Below are 20,493 nucleotides of genomic sequence, written 5' to 3'. Positions count from 1 at the left end.
TGAACATGACATTATTTAAGTTTGTCTATCATAGCTTGTTTGGTTGTTTCCAGACTTTTTTTGTTGCTGTGACTATCCCAAAGGAGTAGATTTTTTCTTAAACAATTCAGAAACTCCCAATATTAAAAAAAACTCCTGATAAAATATATTTGGATGTGGACTCTTTCTAGAAATGATTAAAATGATTTTAAAAAGCGTCTGTGTGCTGATAAACTTTTGTCCGTCTCTCTTCAGATGGGTGAGAGAATTCTTAAATGAGGAGAACAAAGGTCTGGACGTGCTGGTGGAGTATCTTTCTTTTGCACAGTATGCCGTCACGTAAGTCATTCCCCGTTCTTTCTCTCTCTATCACTATACTCTCTACGCAGAATTGACAAGCAGCATAATGCTGCTATTCTGCACAGCCGCTGATGCATCTCCACCACTGCTGCTGCTGCTGCAGTCACTCGGGGCCCATTGCTGACACATTGGCACTGTGTATTATACCAACCATAGGCTTCTATTCATAGATTGATGATGTGATTATTAGTCAGTCACAAGGTCCTTGTTCTGGGCCAAACAGCCACACAGTTACATTTTTAATTCACCCTCCCTGCTTCACCATAAGTTATTATGGTCTGTCTACATTATGAATGGCTAGCCGTAAAAGTGTGTTTACCCTCGGTACCACCTCAGCAGCATATAATAGTCATGAAAATGACCAGTTTAAAAGCTGAAATAGATCATATGGTATGCCATAACTACCAGAACTTTCCAAGGTTTCTGCCAAGTAAAATATAACATGAGACATTTTTCTGACCGGACAAGTCCAAACCAAAAACTTCAAGTGTTAGTGGTAGCAGCAACACATTTTCACCCCTGCCAGCACGCATTAATTCAAGTGCTTGCCAATTATAAGAGATGCAGTATGTGGGATATTGACTAAGCTTTTGTAACTGGACCCTATTTCCCAATGATTTAGTGTGTTATCTTTGAGCATGTTCTGTGTATAAAAAACACAGGTAATTGTATTTCCATTGTTTGTTTTTTAATTGTATTGTCCAATTAAATACTCATACTGGCTTCAGAAATTCCCTACAGGGTTTAATGGCAAGTTTCTGATTTGATGTCTTGTTTTTGTGGTGCAACAGATTTGATGGAGACTGTGTGGAGAACAACCCAGAGGCTGCTATGGATAAATCTAAGCCCTGGAGCCGCTCTATAGAAGACCTGCATGGAGGAGGCACCCTGCCGTCTTCCATTACTGGGAACAGCCTCACACGTGCTGGCCGACATTCCACGATACGGTATAATACACGCGCGCGCACGCACACACACACACACACACACACACACACACACACACACACACACACACACACACACACACACACACACACACACACACACACACATTGATGGTTACGAAGGTTCACCAATAACCACTGTGTGTTTCTGTGATTTATAAGGGTTTACAGCTAACTTTGCCTTCCAGGGTTATTTTCTTCGCCCTAGTTAGCCGGGGCAATGTGGTTGTATTGTGGTTAATTTGGTAAGTCACACTATTCATATGATGTCCCTTTTTATACAGTCATGAGGTTTGTAAGACTTTAAATAGCTCAAGACACATTTCTGCAGCAAGAGGCCAAATCCCTGTCTCTGTGTCGACCTTTAGGATTGCTTTTGCACACGGTTGTGACACATGATTGACAACAGATTTTCATGTGACAGACAATGCGGCAGAACGACAAACTTTGTATGTACCAAATAAGTTTTGTTTTTATCAACACCAAACCAAATCCAATGCACAGTGGACTTTCATTTATAAACCCATGCTAATATACGCAAATCCCATTCGGTTGTGCATTATTTCTCTAATCCGCCCCGTCGTTCCATTGATGTTTTGGTGCAGCTCTCACCCTGACTTGTGTGACTTATAATGTGTTCTAGCTTGAACTCTACACAAAGAGCACTATTGACTTAGGGAAGCACATGTCTCTTTGATATTATCCTTGCATGATAATCAAGTCTGTTGTTTTCTATCGCCTCTTGTCTCAAAAGTACTTAAAATAACACGTGAAATAAGTTAACATAGCATACCAAAATGTTCTGTTTCTGTCTTCTAATCCAAGTTTGCCATGAATCATAAACAGTCATAGTTATGAAAGATATGTCTAGTTCACAAAGCCACACCTATTACACTACCACCTCTTCAATTTTGTAATATCCAACTATCATCAGACAATCAATCTGTGACTCATTGACATATTTCAATGGTACGCCTATAATATCAATATTGCCCCATAAGTGGCGTTAACTATACATCTGCCTTCTCCAGATGTACCGGAGTGTGTCAAACAGGTCAAAGTGTCTTCTGACTGTCTCCTCTGTTCTGTCCTGGTGTCCCTCCATAGTCATCTGCTCCTCTGTCTGCCAGTCTTCGACAGCAGGCAGGTCTTAGGTTTCTCACTTTTGCTGGCTCACAGTGAGCTTTCTACAGCTTCAACCCTGCATCCCTGCTCCCTCCCAAGACACACGCACCCACATACACGCACACACATACACACACAAACCCCCTTGCCTCATTGTATTTTATACCTCCCTGCTAGCGCCGCCCAGTTTATTTGTCCCGCTGTCTGTGTCGGGGATGTGAATTATTTGTACTGCCAGCCTCCCCTCCCGTGCTGGAGACTGAGTTCTCCTTTCCTTGGAGCAAATGTTTTTTTCTGCACTCATTGTTCTTGTCTGTGCCTGTGCGCTGCTTGTGTGGCTCCCCAAATGCCAATCTGTGAAGAAGCTAGCCTAGTTTCGACAAAAGCCCTGTAAAAGCGAGGGTTTTTACTCTGCTTAGGCAGCCGCCAAACATCTTCTGTATTTTGGATACACTATCTGTTTTCCTGTATGATAAGAGATGACACACTAATTATGAGGCTTTGGCTCTGGTGCTTCTCTAAATTCTTAAATGTCCATTATACAGAATATTTTCCCTTTTTATGTGTTTATCTTTAGATTAGCTTGAAGTTAGAATAATGTGAAGTCAATAGCTGCAATCATCCTGGTGTCAAAATACAATTTGTATGTGTTTTCTTCAAACTGCCATCCTGAAGGACACCAAGCACGCTGAGCTGTCCAAAGTGCTCTCAAATGAGACGGTATGGAGTTTGCTAGGAACGTGTAGCTGTGTTAGACCTGTATCTCATAGTTATACTGTAGTTTGATGTTGTTGTGTGGTGTTTTTTAGAACATGCTCTGTTGTTTGTGGTCCTGCCGTTTTAATAAAATGGGCAGAATCTTTTAGTTTTCATGTTTTGTAACTAGGATGTAAGATTCTGGACGGCTCAGAACTTTCTCAGACCTGATGAGAATACATCTGTCCACTGCATCTCGCACCTCTTTTCTTCCTCCAGTTTTAGATGCCTCGTTTCCTCCGAGTCATACTTGATTCAGTGTGATGTGTTATATAAGTTGAGTAACTTCAGATAAGTCAAAGCAGGTCAATCTATTACATTGTGCTGGTATTATGTAAGGCCTTATCATAACCTTGGTTTGAGATTAAGAAACACTTTTATTCATTTCCTCCTTCTGGTGCCACGCCTCAAGTTGGATGTTTATTACCTGGTAGAAGAAACCTGGATGAACTCCTTTTTAGGATGTTTGCTGCTTCGAAAGGCCGTAGCAGCATGTTCTCTGAGTTGACTGCAGTTACATCAACAAACTTGTTTTACACCCGGCCGGTACCACATCCTGCTGAACACATGGAGACTGCCCATAATTACAACAATCGCATGTCGGACACACACAACAATTTCAAGGCATGAGTTACTGTTTTTTTTTCCTTATTTCAAAGTGAGCCTTTTAAATTAAGAATAGTTTTATCTTTGTCTTAAAACTGCTGACAGACCCACACACATTCTCACAAATACACAGGCACTTACATGAACACCAGGTTGTGACTCACACAGGAGTCACGCCTTTAAGCACGGGAGCTGATGCACATCAGTGTGTCTATCAGTAGACTGCAGATGCATTTCTCCTCAGAATTTAGGCATAAAATTGAAGCCTGTGACAAAAGTCTGCAAATAAACTACTTTTGGTCCAACTTGCGATGCATATTATTCAGTAATTCTGCTGCTCCAGCATTTCTCTTTGTATTGTGAGCGCTGCACCAGGAGAAAAGGCCTTGTTTTAGCTGCACAATCATTGTCCTGCATGCAAATGACTGGCTTCTATTGTACTAGCTGTAAGTGATATCTTTGTGAAGGACATAAAATTAAAACAAAGCGTGAATCCTGTGGCCCCTGGCGAGGCTGTAGATTATGAGGTATATGAGGTGGCGTGGCAGTTTAACAGCCTCCCAATGTGAAGGAGGTAGTGTGTGATGGTGGCTCAATGGCAAATGGCATCTTATTTCTCCAGGCCTTGATCGCTCTTGTTTGTGTCCAAAAGCTCATTCCTATCATTAATGAATTATTTTGTGTTTTTTATTTTTAGCAGCAACACACTGCCGAGCCGGAGAACTCTGAAAAACTCCAGACTGGTGTGTAAGAAAGACGACGTTCACGTCTGCATCATGTGCCTGCGTGCCATCATGAACTACCAGGTCAGCCCTCTACAATGTCCCTCTGGACTGAAGCACACTTATCTAACTCAAGACAAATTCAATTTGCTCCACTGCTTGTGCTCCATGTTTCATTTGACATGCAGAGGAATGCACCTCTTGTTTATTCACTGGCTCCTCTTCTCTGTTAATTGGCTTATTTGTCTCTGTCCTTTTCTCTGTGGTTTGTTTCTCATCTCCCAGTATGGCTTCAACATGGTCATGTCTCACCCACATGCTGTGAATGAAATTGCACTCAGTCTCAACAATAAAAATCCGAGGTGAGTTTTAACAAAACATTTTTCCAGACGGATCAATTGTTTGCTTTTAATCTAAATGAATACCTGAATGTTTTTAAGTTGCTCTTTAAAGACTGAGGAAACCTTAAAATTCAAGAGGAATATGTAACATTTGGAGCTCAACACATCCAGATATTTTACCAACAAAGACTGAAAGCCATAATGGAACATTCAGAGTCCAACATTAGCCTCAGTGCACCTGCACAGTCTGATCCAGAGTGAGTGTCTTTGTAGCTCAGGGACACATTCATGCCGACAGACAGGTCAGGGCACCGCTGGCACACTCCACTTCACTGACAGCTGCTCACTGAGACGGCAACCAGAAGGACTCACTTTGGTGTGTGTGTGTGTGTGGGTGTGTTTTCACTTTTTGCCCAGAGGCTCAAGGATTTCCTCAAAAGTGGATGTGAAACCACTCTGCATCACCTGTCACATATCGTCTCATCCAGGCAGCGAACTCCTGCGTACACACACACACACACACACACACACACACACACACACACACACTGGGCCTGAAGTATTAATTTTTTTATGAGTGCTTTTTTAATCCAGAGGATAAAATGAAAATGTGGAGCTCTTTTATTTTTTTTACTCTAAGATTGAGACATTACTAAACTTTTTTCAAGTTATTTAAAGTTTGTTCAAGTTGTTGATTATTATTTATAAAGATGGATACACTTTAAATAGTATATAATGAACCACATGTAGATCCGTTCTAGACAGAGGTTTCAACATTGTTGATCTTTACAAGATTTTCCACTTTTGTTAACTCCGCGTTAAAGTCACGGTTTGCCGCAGCACTTGTCATTTGCTCACCATTCCCGCCTTTATATTCCTGTTTTACAGAACCAAAGCTCTGGTCTTGGAGCTCCTGGCGGCAGTTTGTCTCGTGAGAGGAGGCCACGAAATTATTCTCTCTGCATTCGACAACTTTAAGGAGGTACGAGCTGCACAGAGAGGGGATGTGGGGTCCGAGGAGATGTCATTACATTTCAACTGTGCAATTTCAAAGTGTGACTCAGCCCTGGTGGAATGCTTCCCCGGCAGATGTCAGACCAGCAGATTCCTCAGGATAGCGCCTAGTAATGAGCTCTTTGTCAACAGATTACAGACACTGAATTGAACTGAATAGCACAGCAGGACCCACTTGACTTCCAGATAAGTGTAAAAAATAGATTTCAGACGCATCAAAGCTCAGAAAAGAAGAGAGAAAGATGCAACAGTCAGCCTGGCCTGACCCTCGTCTGTCTGAGTGAAGTATTCCGGCTGCTTGAGAAAGGAGTGGGAGGTTTATGATGGAGTAGGCGATAACAGCAGCCCCATTTTATAGCACGCTGCACGGCGCGCAAAAATGGGCCGACTGCAGTTAATGCAATATTTACACCCCTGGATGAAATATTGAGTGTTGCTCTCAGTAGCATCGGCATTAGTGGGAGAATAAGGCTTAGGGAGAACACAGCTTCTCTAATGAGATGAAGGATAGTGTCATGATAGTGCTGGAAGCATTTGAGGACTCACTCACATTTCTTTTTGCAGTTTTCAGTTGTTTTTCTCTTTTTTCTCTTTGTATTTAAAAGGCGTCATTAGATCTAGTTTGCTAAGTGACTTTGATATCCTGTGTTTGATGAGAGGGCTGTAAGCTGAGAGTCGAAACATTATTCAGAGGTTTTTTGGGTACACACCCCTCCTATCCACCCCCTACTTCCTTCCCAATTCTTCACCATGCTCTAGCTCCCTTAATGCCCTCCAGATGAACTGTCTGAACTGCAGAGCATCTCTCTCTCGCTCTGTCTCTTTCTCTCTCTTTTGATCTGTCTCCCAAAATCTAGTTCAGATAGGCCGGACAGAAACTGCAGTGGTAGTGTTAAAGGTTGTACCACAAGCAATATTAAACACATATGCTCTGTCATGCGCAGGCCATGGATATGTTAAACTCATGAGGTAACTGTTAGGGCTAAATTTCCGGCACAGAGCATTCATCTCTGGTGTCACTGTGTACGTGCAGCATAAAAGTTAATAGTTCTCTTGGTTGAGGCCGTGGTTTGTGTGAATTACGAGGAGTTGGTGGTGTCCTTTATGCAAATCAGTGATTGCTTTCTTAAATAAATCACTGTGGCTTGCTCTCTTCATCTCGACTCCAATAAATACATTGAGTAAGTGAGTTGTTGTTGTTTTTGCAGGTGTGTATAGAGACGCAGCGGTTTGAGAGGCTAATGGAGTATTTCAAGAATGAGGACAACAACATCGACTTTATGGTACACACACACTCACACACTCACACACACACACACACTCACTCAGTCTTAATGACTATTGACACATTGCATCACCGGGCTAACCACAAATGGCGAGTGAAGGTTTTTGAGAAAAGGATGTCATTTCTCATCAGTATCACAAAACTTTTTTTTCTGGGCACACACTTAAAAAATGACAAACCACCGCAACCCAATTCACAAAAGGCCATAAAGGGAATTTGTGTATGAATGTTTTTGACCATTTTCCGTCTCACATTGTATTATCTTGAATAGGTAAACTCGCCATTTCGAAGAGATATACATTGATGCTTGTGCCACTAATCAAGCAGCTTTGCCAAGTCTGTCATTTCCAGGCCGAGCAGTGCTAATTAGCCCGACGGACGAGAATAAAAGACACTGAAGTGCCAACTTAGACAGTATTTTATTCAGTGTGTGTGTCCATTTAGGTGAAGCAAATGCTGCATGTGGTGTGAGTGAAAACCAACAGCTGCTGTGTTTGAATAGGACTTCTCTCACGAGTCCGCTCACAGTCGCTTGCGGGGCCGTCGTCTGACAGCAGCACAAAAGCAAACAGACTTTGTCAAAGCTGCAGTGTCGCGCCGAAACAACTGAGCTTCGTACCGCGGGTTCATTAAGCTAGTGTCAGGGTGAGAAGAAGTGTGTGCATTAGACACCAAGAGGAGATCACCCCCCAAGATCTGTTTACACAGGCTGATGGAGTTGAACTGGCTGGTTTTGTTAATTTGTTTTTTTTTCCAGATCCTCTTAATCTACCAGATAAGCCACTGTGCCAGCCAAGCAAGCACAGGAATGAGGATTTCTACACACAAATTCAATTCAAGCCACATATAAAGGAATTAGATGTGATAATAAGCATAACGTCATTTCATAGAAGTCGCAGTTAGAAAACCTGAAACCTGTTGTACATTTGTTTATTAACACATTTTGAGTATGCATTGTCAGCAGGCACACACAGCGTACATAATATGCAGGTTTTTAAAAACATTAAGTTCACTGTTTCTGTTGTTTCCATTCCCCAGGTGGCCTGTATGCAGTTCATCAACATAGTCGTGCACTCAGTGGAGGACATGAACTTTAGAGTTCACCTCCAATTCGACTTCACCAAGCTGTGTCTGGACGACTACTTGGACGTGAGTTGAGACAAACCGCCGTAGGAAAAATTCACAGACGAACCGAACACTCCTGCTCTTAATATCCAGCTCAATCCAGAGCACATGTTGTCATTATAGCCCCCCCGAGACAGCAACTATAGAAACTCAGTCGATGATGGCTTTTCCATTACTTGAGAGAAAAAAAAATCTGTCAGTTCTGTAAATCCTTGTCTCCCGCTTTACCGCACAGGTGAGCTCAATGCTAGCCTTCGGGTCTGATACGTCGGTCTCGTGCGTTGAACTGAAAAAGTGAATGTCCCCTCCCTTTCACTTCCTAACTGCCTCACTCTCATCATCACAACATTTATTTTTGTGTGCACGTTTTCCAGAAACTGAAGCACACAGAGAGCGATAAGCTGCAGGTTCAGATTCAGGCCTACTTGGACAACGTGTTTGACGTGGGAGCCCTTCTGGAGGATGCAGAGACCAAAAACGCCGCCCTGGAGCGCGTGGAGGAGCTGGAGGAGAACATGTCGCATGTGAGAGCCCTCGACTGTTTGATTTTACTCTTAAAACTGACTCCTAAAAATCTCACTTAAATGTTCCTGTATGTATTAATGTCCAGGATGTCAGCGTGGGATTTACGATGATTTACGGGATTTACGTCATCCACCATAAAAGACTAGGAGTTAACACTAAATATAGACATTATTCATATATTGTATTATAATATGTTGTATGTATACATGCTTACATCACTGCCATTTTTTCGTTGACATTTGATGTTTCCATTGCAATAACTTGATGTCATCGTGTGGCCCTTTTAACTCCCGGCTGTTGTTCTTGTAGATGACAGAGAAGCTGCAGGATACAGAGAATGAGGCCATGTCGAAGATCGTGGAGCTTGAGAAGCAACTGATGCAAAGAAACAAGGACCTTGAATCGATTAGGGTCAGACTCCAACTCTGAACCTTCACATGTCAGAAATATATTTAAACCAAATCTGATTATACAATCATTTATTTAAACATGTTAACTCCCTGACTGCCGCTCTCCCACACAGGAAGTGTGCAAGGACACCAGCTCGCAGGTACACTCACTGCGGCAGATGTTGAAAGAGAAGGATGAGGCCATCCAGCGACAGAGTAACCTGGAGAAAAAGATCCACGAACTGGAGAAACAAGGCACCATCAAGATCCACAAGAAGGGAGATGGAGACATCTCCATCCTAACCTCGGCCTCCGCCTTCGTGGGTGGCTTGCCAGGTGTTGTGATGGGAGGAAATGGTGCAGCTCTCCCTCCAAACCACCTGGGAGTCGTAGCTGGCACGCCGGCTCCACCCCCTCCTCCTCCACCTCCCCCACTGCCAGTGAACGGCACATGTAGGTTCAGTATTAGTGCAGTTCATCAGCATGTAAACTGTTAATCATGTAATGCAGAAAGACGAGAGAAAATGCACAATTAGTGTGTTGACTGAGAAGTTATATTAAACATTGAGCGTTTCTCCCCTCTCCTAGTGTCAAACGGACCATCATCAGCCATTCCTGCAGTTGCAGCTCCCCCACCTCCACCGCCTCCCCCTCCACCTCCGCCTCCTCCGCCCTCACATATCTCAGGACCTCTGCCTCCGCCGCCTCCTCCTGTAGCGCCCCCATTGCCCGGCTGTGGGACGCCCACTGTCATCATGAACTCTGGGTTAGCAGGTAAAGAAAGAAAATGCACACACTCAGTCAGGCTCGTGAGTTATGTGAGGAAGAATTATCCTGTGGCATAACCGCTTCAATAGGTTCACGTTAAGAGTTAGTCTTTTATTATATTATACTTGTATTCCAACTACTTTTGTTGATCGCAAAATTGTTGTGGTGTTCCCACCTGAGCACTTATTGCAGCGTCTTTATAGTAAAAGCCTTTCAGTTGAGGGAGCAGTGATAAAAGCATAGGCAGGAGAAAAGAGGAAAAGTTTGCTGCTGAAGGCTTCCACTGTGATGCAGCTGCATTTGTGAGATGTACAGACTTGTCATTTGCCCGGTGTCAGTAAACCGTGAAAACCCCTTTTGAGTTTTATATGAAACACACGGATCCTCCTCTCCTGTACCTTGTGTGTTTGAGATGTGCATGTGTAAGCTTTCTCACTAACTGCCGATTTCTTAACGATTTCTCTTTGAATTGTTTCTTTTTCTGCCAACCAGAGGGACCCATCAAACTTTTCTGTAGGTTCTGCTTGTTATGTTTGGTGTTTTTGTTCCTTCAACGGTCCCTTTCTTTCTTACATTTTTGGAAAATGGTATTTTCAGTCTCTGAATTGAAAACGTTCTGCTATTTTTGCTCTCACAGTGAGACTTCATGTGAAACATTAAAAGGATTTTAAACAACAGAGAAAATACCACATTTCAAAAATCCTGCATGCTTACCTTCACACCTTGCTGTAGTATCGTTGTGTGTGTCTGTGTGCGTTGAATTAAGTATTGCCACATCTCAGTGCTGGTTACATGCTGAGACACAGTGACCTGCAGTGGCACGCAGAGGATAGAAAGTGATGGGCTTCAAGCAGAGCTGTTGGAATGCTGTTTACCCTCTCGTGACGGCCTTATCTTTCTGTCCCCGCTGACACCTCGACTCAGGGACTAAACCAGGCGCCACCTCCATGCTCAGCTTCTGTGAATCAACCCAGGTGGCCGCAAATAGCCATAATCTGTCCAATAAAGTATGTCACCGGGCCAGGCAGGAAATCCTCAGCATGTGCACTATTTACTGTACAGGGTGTTTACACGTTGGCCTTGTTCTCCTCACCAGAAGCCAACAGGCCGTGTCCTTTTTGTGAACCCAACTGGAAGTAGGGATGTATGCTTTTAGAGATGAAACAGTCGTATCCATGTCCATCACCAATTTACAGATACCTCTGTTTCCCCTTTTGTGTGTGTGTGTGTGTGTGTTTGTGTGTGTGTGTGTGTGTGGGTGAGCGTGTGAGTGAATGTGTGTGTACTCTCATAGTAAATTGGGACCTGTTGATAACACTTGTGTGTCCTTTGCAGCTGTTAAGATCAAGAAACCCATCAAGACAAAGTTCCGCATGCCCGTCTTCAACTGGGTAGCCCTGAAACCAAACCAGATCAATGGGACTGTCTTTAATGAGATTGATGATGAGAGGATACTCGAGGTAAGAGTCTGCCCTGGTTAAGCAATCGCTTAGTCCACTTTCTGCCTCATTTCCACAATGATGGAACATTAACAGACTCTCTGACGTCATCTTTAAGGACCTAAACGTGGATGAGTTCGAGGAGATGTTTAAGACGAAAGCTCAGGGCCCGGCGATCGACCTCATCTCGAGCAAACAGAAGATCATCCAAAAGATGCCCAACAAGGTGACGCTGCTGGACTCCAACAGAGCAAAGAACCTGGCAATCACACTGAGAAAAGTGGGCAAGACTCCTGAGGAGATCTGCAAGGCCATTCAGATGTAAGTCTCAAAATACAACAAAAGAGCCCATCTGATGATGTTCCATGCCTTCTATGCCTGAAGTGCTGTTCCTGAATGAGACACTTGATTGTTACGGATGCATGCTATAATTTGAGTGTTTCAGTTTTAGATTAACATTATTATCTGATTTACAAGTTAGTATATCGTTATTTACTTGTTTGAAGTGAAAGTTTTCAACTTATGGTTCACGTTCCTTATTTGTTATTTGATGACCTTCATTTTCCTATAATAAGTTTTCAACATTGCATGGCATAAGATATTGAATGGTTTATGTCTTTTTACTTTGAGTTTTAAGTATGTACTTTGCATATTTCGACCCCGCTTCAGCTTTGACCTGCGAACTCTGCCGGTGGACTTCGTGGAGTGTCTGATGCGCTTCCAGCCCACGGAAAATGAGATTAAAGTCATGAGGCAGTTTGAGAAGGAACGCAAACCACTGGAGAGCCTGACAGACGAGGACCGCTTCATGATGCAGTTCAGTAAAATCGAGCGGCTCATGCAGAAGATGACCATCATGGCCTTCATCAGCAACTTCTGCGAGAGCGTGCAGATGCTCACACCGGTGAGTACTGGGATCTGTTGTGTGTTGGACCAAATGTTCGGAAACTAAAACACTGAATGTGATTTGAGGCGGTCTATCTGGGAGGCTGTGACCATCGGAAGTGACGGTGGTTCAGCTTTTCTGCTCCGCATATCTGGAACAAGGTCCCTGAAAGCTGCAGATACCTTCAGCGCCTTTAAATCCAGATTGAAGACTTTTCTGTTTGCTGTTGCCTTTAATTGAACCAGACTCAATGCTGCATCTCACAACTGCATTTTATTTCTTAAACTGCACTGCAACTTTTACTCATTTTATTTTTTATTTTTTCTTGACTGTTTTAATGTTTACTTCACTGTTTTTAAATCTGCATCATGTTTTGCTTTTAATGGTTTGATGTGAAGCACTTTGAATCGCCTTGTTGTTGAAATGTGCTACACAAATAAAGTTGCCTTGCCTTTGTTTCTTCTCATGTCATCCTCTTTGTTCGCCCTTCAGCAAATTCACGCAGTCATTGCAGCATCTGTGTCCATCAAGTCATCGCAGAAGCTAAAGAAAATCCTGGAGGTAACTAATTCATTTGTATATAAAACATAATGTCAAATGAATGCATATGTTTTTAGTTTTCTTACACATGCTTGTTCTTTCTTGTTTGCCAGATTATCTTGGCACTTGGAAACTACATGAACAGCAGCAAAAGAGGAGCCGTGTACGGATTCAAGCTTCAAAGTTTAGACTTGGCAAGTTGCTGCTTCTCACTTTACTGCCTTTCACTTTTTCTATAGAGATGTGTTCTTATGTTTTTTCTTTGTGTATTACTTTCTCACAGCTACTTGATACCAAGTCGACGGACCGTAAGATAACGTTGTTACACTACATAGCCAACGTGGTGAAGGAGAAATACTCACAAGTTGCTCTCTTCTACAATGAGCTGCACTATGTAGAGAAAGCTGCAGCAGGTGAGTCACATAGTGCACGTGTGTTCTTCTTATCTGACTCTTTGCAGTAGAGTGCGTCGCACGTGCACTCATACGTACGCTGGTGTTCGCAGTGTCGTTGGAGAACGTCCTGCTGGATGTTCGGGAGCTGCAGAGAGGCATGGAGCTGACCAAAAGAGAGTACAGCATGCACGGCCACAACACCATGCTCAAAGACTTCATCACACACAATGAGAGCAAGCTGAAGAAGCTGCAGGATGATGCCAAGATTGCACAGGTAACAGGAGCACACCCCACGTTGCAATCCTAGTGCTTTGTTTGCTTGTTTTTAAAACCCTGTTGTTGTGAAAGGGTTTAAAATTAAGTCATCTGAGTGTTTCCTAAGAAAGCCAACTGTCTTTCTCTGAAAGGATGCCTTTGACGAGGCAGTGAAGTTCTTCGGGGAGAACTCTAAAACAACGCCACCCTCCGTCTTCTTCCCTGTGTTTGTGCGATTTGTTAAGGCTTACAGGGTGAGTTGGATCATCGTCACTCACACAATCACACAAAACGAATCGCACCTCACCAACCAGATAGTCAGACATTAAGCATCACACTTCTACTTTTTCCACATGTGCAGTAGTTCCCCCCATGACCTGTAAACAGACTTTGATGTGTAAAATAGGTGTGCTTTCCCTCAAGTCACAACAACATCTGGGGGAATACAGAGAGATGCACTTTGGCGTGTGCATGAGGCTGGATATGTTAATGCTTGTGTACGTGAACGTGTCCTATATGTGACGAGACATTAGTACGCCCTCTGGTGTTATCGCTGAGCACAGTATTATCTTCTATACCAAAATAATAGTAATAATATGTACTTTACAAATAAATAATAATAAGTATTTTACAAATAAATCTGCAAGTTTTAAGCACGACGCGCTACAGTACCACAAGACACAAAAACCAATCCCACAATGTGTTACTGCTACTCATAGCGTGACTCTTTCCAGACGTTCCCCTCACAGCTGCTGTGCATCCTTAACTACTCCAAACCATGTTAATGACTTCATTCATCACATTTCATGGTTCGGATATGGAATCTCAGCTTGCACAACACATGTGACAAAACTATTTGGTGCATTTGAAAGGGCAGTTTTTCTCTACGATATGACTTCTATGTAACAGTAGTATATTTAAACAAGTTGTAACTATGTGACACGTTTATGTAATATCCTCAGCAAGCAGAGGAGGACAATGAGTATAAAAAGAGACAGGAGCAGATTTTGATGGAGAAACTTCTAGAACAGGAGGCCATGATGGAGGAAGACCAGAAGGTAAGCCACTGTTCTTTCAACTCTCAACCCCCTCCAGCCTCCTTTTCCCCTCATCCCTTCTTTCTAGGGCAGGTGGCTACAGTGGATCCTGAAGACCACTTCATCCCCTTTCCGCCTCATCCTCCCTTCCTCCAGATTCCTGATCACAGGATTAGTTGAGCACTGACTGCCTGCCGGGTGTAGTTATATCTGGTCCTCCAGTCTGACACCCTGCTGAGCCACATCACATCGACTCAGGATCAGCAGTTATACTTCTTAAATGGTTCACTTAACGCACACATGCACAAACCTGCAGAGTGAAGCGATGTGTGGAGCAAAAGCATATTTGAGATAAAAAGAAGTTGTGGGTTGGAGAATCTATATTATACTGGACTCATGTACAAGAGTATGACTTATTAATTAATACATGTTAAATGAGGTGTGTGTGTGTTTGTGTGTTTTTGTGCGTTTCCTCAGTCTCCATCTCATAAAAACAAGCGGCAGCAGCAAGAGCTGATCCATGAGCTCAGGAAGAAACAGGTGAAAGACAGCCGCCATGTCTACGAAGGCAAAGATGGAGCGATAGAGGACATCATCACGGGTAATATCACCTGGGCCTGGCTGCAGTCTCTTGCCACACACACACAGTACACGGTGCTCTGCATGAAGGTCTTCTCTGATGCTATACATTCAGTCATTAACAAAGGAAATCTAAACCAACTAACGCAATGACTTTGGCTTTTTATAAATTTAGCTGTCAGATGTTTGACAACTGAAGGTGTATAACCTAATGAGTACAAACATGCACTGGCTAGCTGCAGCGCCATTCAGCTCCAAATGTGTCTGATGATCGCTGCTCATCTATTCTGCTTTGTCATTGCTTTGTAACACCATCTGTGTGTAGACGGGGCCGGGTCATTCCTTATAACGGAATAAATACGTCTTCTGTTTACTGAAGTGTGATAAATGAGACGTTGTGGAATTTACCCAATTACTTTTCCTGTACTTAAGTACAGTTGTACATTATATGGTATATATTATGTGTAGGTCACAAACACTTAACATAAAAACAATCTTGATGAAAATCCCTTAAATTCATTTAGTTAAATACTGGGCGGAACATAAACTTGTCAGTGCTCTCTGGTGGACAAAGTAAGGACACTATTAAGAATTAAGTACAATTAATTCTGCAATTTCTTCGACATTCACCCCAGTAAGATATATTTGTAATAATAAACTGATATTAGCTGATATAAGTCTAGCTCTAATACTTTAAGATTTTACATGTATCTCGTGATAAGTTAATACAATGCATTGTTGTAGATGTTGTACTGTATGTTATTGCAATTATCTCCAGTTAGACACTGAAATACTACTTCCATATTAATGCACTAGTATTAACAATACAATATGATGTAAAACTGTGAGAACATTTTGTCGCTCGCACTTTTTGTTAAGTAAGATTTTAAAATTGTATTTCTGCACTGAGGTATTGCTTCTTCGACATGACAACATGTTCTCAATATTGTTTGACCCACTAGCCGCTGTAACGATGTAAATGTGATTCTATTGTTAAAGACCTGCGACATATTTAATTTAGATCTCTGTAACAATAGAACTTTTTTGTCTTCTAACAAACCAAGCCAGACCGTCTATAGTCAAAACAAAGTTTTTGTCGGACCTCCGTTGGAGCATTAACTGCTATAATTCTCTTAAAGACGTTATTTCCTGGCCCCTCCTGATGCTGTTGTTGTATATTTGCTTAGCGCTAACCAGTGCTAAACCTTTATTAGGAGTCTGCTTCTCTTAAACTGTGTGTGTCTTGTCTTGTCCTGGCTGTTGTCCTTGTTGTTCTCAATGCAGTGCTGAAGACAGTGCCCTTTACCGCCCGCACAGCCAAGCGTGGCTCTCGGTTCTTCTGCGAGCCCGCCCTCAATGACGAGTACCATTACTAAGCTTGTAGAACTGTCTCTCTTCTCTAAGGTTGCTGGAACAAAACATTCTCTTCTCCACGTCTCTCTCTCTCCTCCATCCTTGCATGCCTCTTCACACTTCCTCCCTTTTTTTTTTCGTTGATCCGTCACACTCAACCCTCACACTTTTGGACCCGTGATTGTGCACGGTGCCCGATCTCATGGTTTTTACACACACGCCTGAGCGCGCGTGTGTGTTCTCTCTCCTGAGCATGACTCTGTGTCGGTGTCGCGGTTTTCTCTGCCCACCTGCATGAAGTGTGACCCCCCTCATTTATCATCATCATTTTATCAACCATGGCAAACCATAATGCCACAGAGGAAACTGTCTCCATGGTCATGCTTTTATCTGCAGTGACAGGGGATGTCAAAATTGGTAAAAGAGTGAAAATTTTATCATCAAAAACTGGAGTAGAAAGTTACGCTGTGTGCTGCCATCTAGTGGTCACGGATTGAAAACATATACACACACACACATGACTTTGTTTTCAATCCGTGACAGGTATATATGACTGGTATGACTCATTATTATAATATTATAATAATATAAGGGCCTGTGGCATTATAACTTGCTTTTCTTTGTGTTTCAATCAATGTTTTAATGAAAAACAAATGTTTGTGTGTTTGTTATCACATATCATTACTGCTCCTAAAACAGCTTCTTGCATGCTGAATGCTTCATTCTTAACGCTTTCCCACAATGCATCCCTGCCCTCCCATATGCTGTGTCTGCTCCTGCCGCTGGGTGACAGCTCGCTCTCGTGACGCTCTGTTGGGTGGCAGGCTCACTAATATTCTGCATGACGTGTGAATAATGTCATACATTGCAGCAGTTTACCTTTGCGGTTGCATTGTGTGTGTGTGTGTGTGTGTGTGTGTGTGTGTGTGTGTGTGTGTGTGTGTGCTACTAACACGCTGCCAGAGTTTACACCTGTCATCAGTGCTGGCTGCATGCATGCTTGCTTTGGTTGCTTTTTTGGTCAAGATGCTGTTGAATGTGACAATGTCCTGGAACCATGTTTGTTTAATTTAGTTCACAACTGCTCTGTACTGGAAGTTTGAAATGGGCTCTTTTTCTATCCTGCTGGTAGCCGCTCTGCAAAGCAGACTGAGTTCATAACACAGAAAAAAAAGAAACTACCGATGCTTTGATCCTCCTCCCTGCCAGATGAACCAGTTAACATCCTCCAGCTCTGTCCCCTCTCCTGCCTTCACCTCCTCTGGCCTTTTCCCCCATGCAGCCTGCTGCCACTTTGCTTTGCTCTCGCAGTGCTTTCTTAGCGCTCTCTTTGCAAAGCAGGTGTGAATATGTCAGGCTGACATGCTCCTGTCGGCCTCCTCATCCTCCATGTTTAACCTCCATTTTGTCTTCTCTTCGTCTAGCCCTAAAGAAGAATAATATTACTAAATTTCCCAATGTCTACTCGAGGGTAAGGAACTCCTCCAGTAGCACACCTGTAGTGGTGGATGTGTCCCAAACCTGGCAAGCATCACTTTATTATCTCCCTTTCCTGTTTTACTGTATTTTCATTTAGGGTTCACTCAGTATTGACCTCTTCCTCCACTGTTCTCCACTCATACATCTTTCATAACAATACATTTGAATGTCTAACAATACAAAATAGCAACTCTTTTCGGTTGATAATACAACCATTTATTGGTTTCACAAGATCCATGTCAGGTTTTCTACTCACAAGTCAAAACCCTGTGGCCTGTTTGTCATAATACCAAGAGACAGCTGACTTGCAAGGCTGTTTTTTTCTGTGTAGAACTCACGCTGCTTTGAAAGACAGGCTGCCAGCACTCTGAGCATGTGGGCTCATCAAAGTGCCACCGTGAAATGACTGACGGCTCTTTTACTCCCCTCCCTCTAAACCCCCCCATCCAATCCATTCTTCCCTCTTCAGATTTGAGGAATCAGCCTTACAGGCGAGCGGACGCCGTGCGAAGGAGTGTCAGGAGACGCTTTGATGATCAGAACCTGCGGCCGCTGAACAACGGCGAAGTGGTCGTGTGACGAGGGAGCAGTGCATGTGCTGGGGGGCGAGGGAGGGGGGATGAAGAGGAAGATGGTGAGGGTGTGTATGAGAGGGAGAGACGGGAGGGTCGATGCAGATTGAAGGATGATAAGTGAAAGATGACAAGTGTAGCAACCATAAAGACGTTGAGATATGTGTGTAGATATATATATTACCTATGAAAACATGTTACTCCATGTCTGTGGTCTCACTATGAAGGACTGGGACAGGTGTGGGAATTTTAAGTGTCAGAACGGTTGATTCAGAAACCTCAGACAAGCCAAGTGCCTGAACCTATTTTTGTGGGCTGATGTCATGCCGTCTCCTGTTTTTAAAAAAATATATATTATCCACTTCAAGCAATACAACCTGACCTTGCTTTAATTTTAAGACTTATAAAACTGGACTCGCGGTGGCCTTAAGAGCCACGTGAAGAGATGCTTCCTTGGAAACGTGATGTAGAATGTATGGGACGCGTTCCCTTTAGCTGTTACGAACACGACATCTTTTAGTGTTGGGTTTGACACTGTGGTATCTTGGTACATTCCGGTGCTGTTTTCCATTCCTTTACAAACGTGGTCAAACATCTCAAGAGGTTTTTCAATTTTTTACTAGAAGGTCTGATGATCAGGCATTAAGGTGTGATTAAGAAAAGTAATTCAGACTTTATATTTGTACTAAAGTATGTATAAGGGTGAAGAATGAACGAAAGACTTCAAAAGGAGACTGGGCTAATGTGAATTCTCTATATCGGGGACTCGATGCTTACTTCTTTCATAATTTGTTATGAATCAGTTATAAGTAAATGGATCAAGCCAATATTTGTAGCTCTTAATCCATACAAGTCGGCCGCTTGCTCTGGTAAAACTTTACCGTCCATTTAAAATGTTGCATTTCTGTAGCAGCAGTCTGGTTTTTGGGAACAAATTACAAGAAAACAAGCCTGTAAATGAAGCAACAAAAAAAGACTAGTTTTACCAAACGGAGAAGCTGCACGAAAGATACGCAACCCAACTTGATGGTTCTCATCGTCAAAACTGGATCAAACCTTGCATTTCATCTGTCAAATGATTATTATTATTTTTTTAAATGTTATTATTAAATTCCAGGCTACTGCGTCTACTCACTTTATTGTAATTTTAATGTATAGTATTTAACCACTGAAAGGATTCCTTTAAGCTCATCTTCTGTGTCCATGTCAATGAAAAACATGTAAAAACAAAATACACAAAAAAAGTTCCCTGAATGTACAGATATTTTGCTACAAACCATGTTTTTTTTCTTAATTCACATTACCAGATGGTTAATATTGTACATATTGTTCAAACAAAAGTTTTCATCGTGCTATACAACTTGAATGTTATTTTAACTTATAGTTTGTTTCCATTTTTTTTTGTATATTTAATTAAGCCAAATGCAGCAGTGTGTTAAGTCATGTGGTGGGTCACAAATGCATCAAAGCCAGCTACAAAAAAAGTTTGACTGATTTAAGTGTTTGTACATTCAAACAGATTTAAACTCTAAATCATACACACGGTTTAATCGGATTAGTTTGTTAGCAAACCTGTGATCAGCTGGTTTTGTGGCTTAGTGATGTGCTGCCGTTTCTCTCAACTTCAGTCTGTAATAGTAACATTTGTCTAACTGGATAATACTGGCATGTTTTTCTTTTACTTTCACCGGAAATGTATTTTAGGCAGTTTGTGCTTATTACAAATTAACAAGCTTTATTTTAAAAAATTAGGTGACGAGATTTTCAACAAATATGATCAAATAAACTATTTACATTGAATATAAATGCAGTGGGCCTTGGTACTTCTTTTCTTCTTCCCATGCAGCAAATCACTCTGGATTTGACTGCAGGACTGTTGCATCAGTCTATGCTCGGTGCACCTAATGAACTAGCAGTGCAATTCATCATTTAACTGAATTAAATATTGGTTATAAGATGGATCCCCCCCACTGATGAGTTGTCCTCGCAGCTGCTCGTCCATCATTACATCCTGTA

The 20,493-nt window shown here is 42.3% G+C and overlaps 1 protein-coding gene and 1 long non-coding RNA gene across 4 annotated transcripts in view; one reads left to right on the top strand and one right to left on the bottom strand.

The window, feature by feature from the left end:
• The window catches only part of fmnl2a (formin-like 2a), a 45,993-nt gene extending 25,716 nt beyond the window's left edge, over positions 1-20,277 (top strand). The window contains exons 5-27 of one of the 3 annotated variants that reach the window (XM_068573242.1): positions 235-318; positions 1,131-1,286; positions 4,471-4,579; positions 4,781-4,857; positions 5,725-5,818; positions 7,059-7,133; positions 8,174-8,284; positions 8,635-8,784; positions 9,095-9,196; positions 9,309-9,627; positions 9,763-9,948; positions 11,278-11,402; positions 11,500-11,702; positions 12,051-12,285; positions 12,760-12,828; positions 12,921-13,001; positions 13,091-13,220; positions 13,313-13,476; positions 13,610-13,711; positions 14,420-14,515; positions 14,972-15,095; positions 16,358-16,477; positions 18,375-18,455. In XM_068573242.1, coding sequence (XP_068429343.1) covers positions 235-318; positions 1,131-1,286; positions 4,471-4,579; positions 4,781-4,857; positions 5,725-5,818; positions 7,059-7,133; positions 8,174-8,284; positions 8,635-8,784; positions 9,095-9,196; positions 9,309-9,627; positions 9,763-9,948; positions 11,278-11,402; positions 11,500-11,702; positions 12,051-12,285; positions 12,760-12,828; positions 12,921-13,001; positions 13,091-13,220; positions 13,313-13,476; positions 13,610-13,711; positions 14,420-14,515; positions 14,972-15,095; positions 16,358-16,449 — 2,884 coding nt within the window. In that variant the 3' untranslated portion in view covers positions 16,450-16,477; positions 18,375-18,455. The other 2 variants (XM_068573241.1, XM_068573240.1) reach the window with 2 other exon arrangements.
• Positions 11,278-13,305, bottom strand: LOC137783359 (uncharacterized). The gene is made up of 2 exons (XR_011077324.1): positions 13,170-13,305; positions 11,278-11,339 (listed from the first exon to the last, which is right to left on the bottom strand). It is a non-coding gene; the product is annotated as an uncharacterized lncRNA (long non-coding RNA).
• Positions 20,278-20,493: the final 216 nt, after the last annotated feature.

Source organism: Clinocottus analis, unplaced genomic scaffold (genome assembly GCF_023055335.1).
Source record: "Clinocottus analis isolate CAN_PGR_092001 unplaced genomic scaffold, fCliAna1.0.p SCAF_12, whole genome shotgun sequence".
Classification (NCBI taxonomy): Eukaryota; Metazoa; Chordata; class Actinopteri; order Perciformes; family Cottidae; genus Clinocottus; species Clinocottus analis.
The sequence above is the reverse complement of the archived record's forward strand: the minus strand, read 5'-3'. Positions and strand labels throughout refer to the sequence as shown.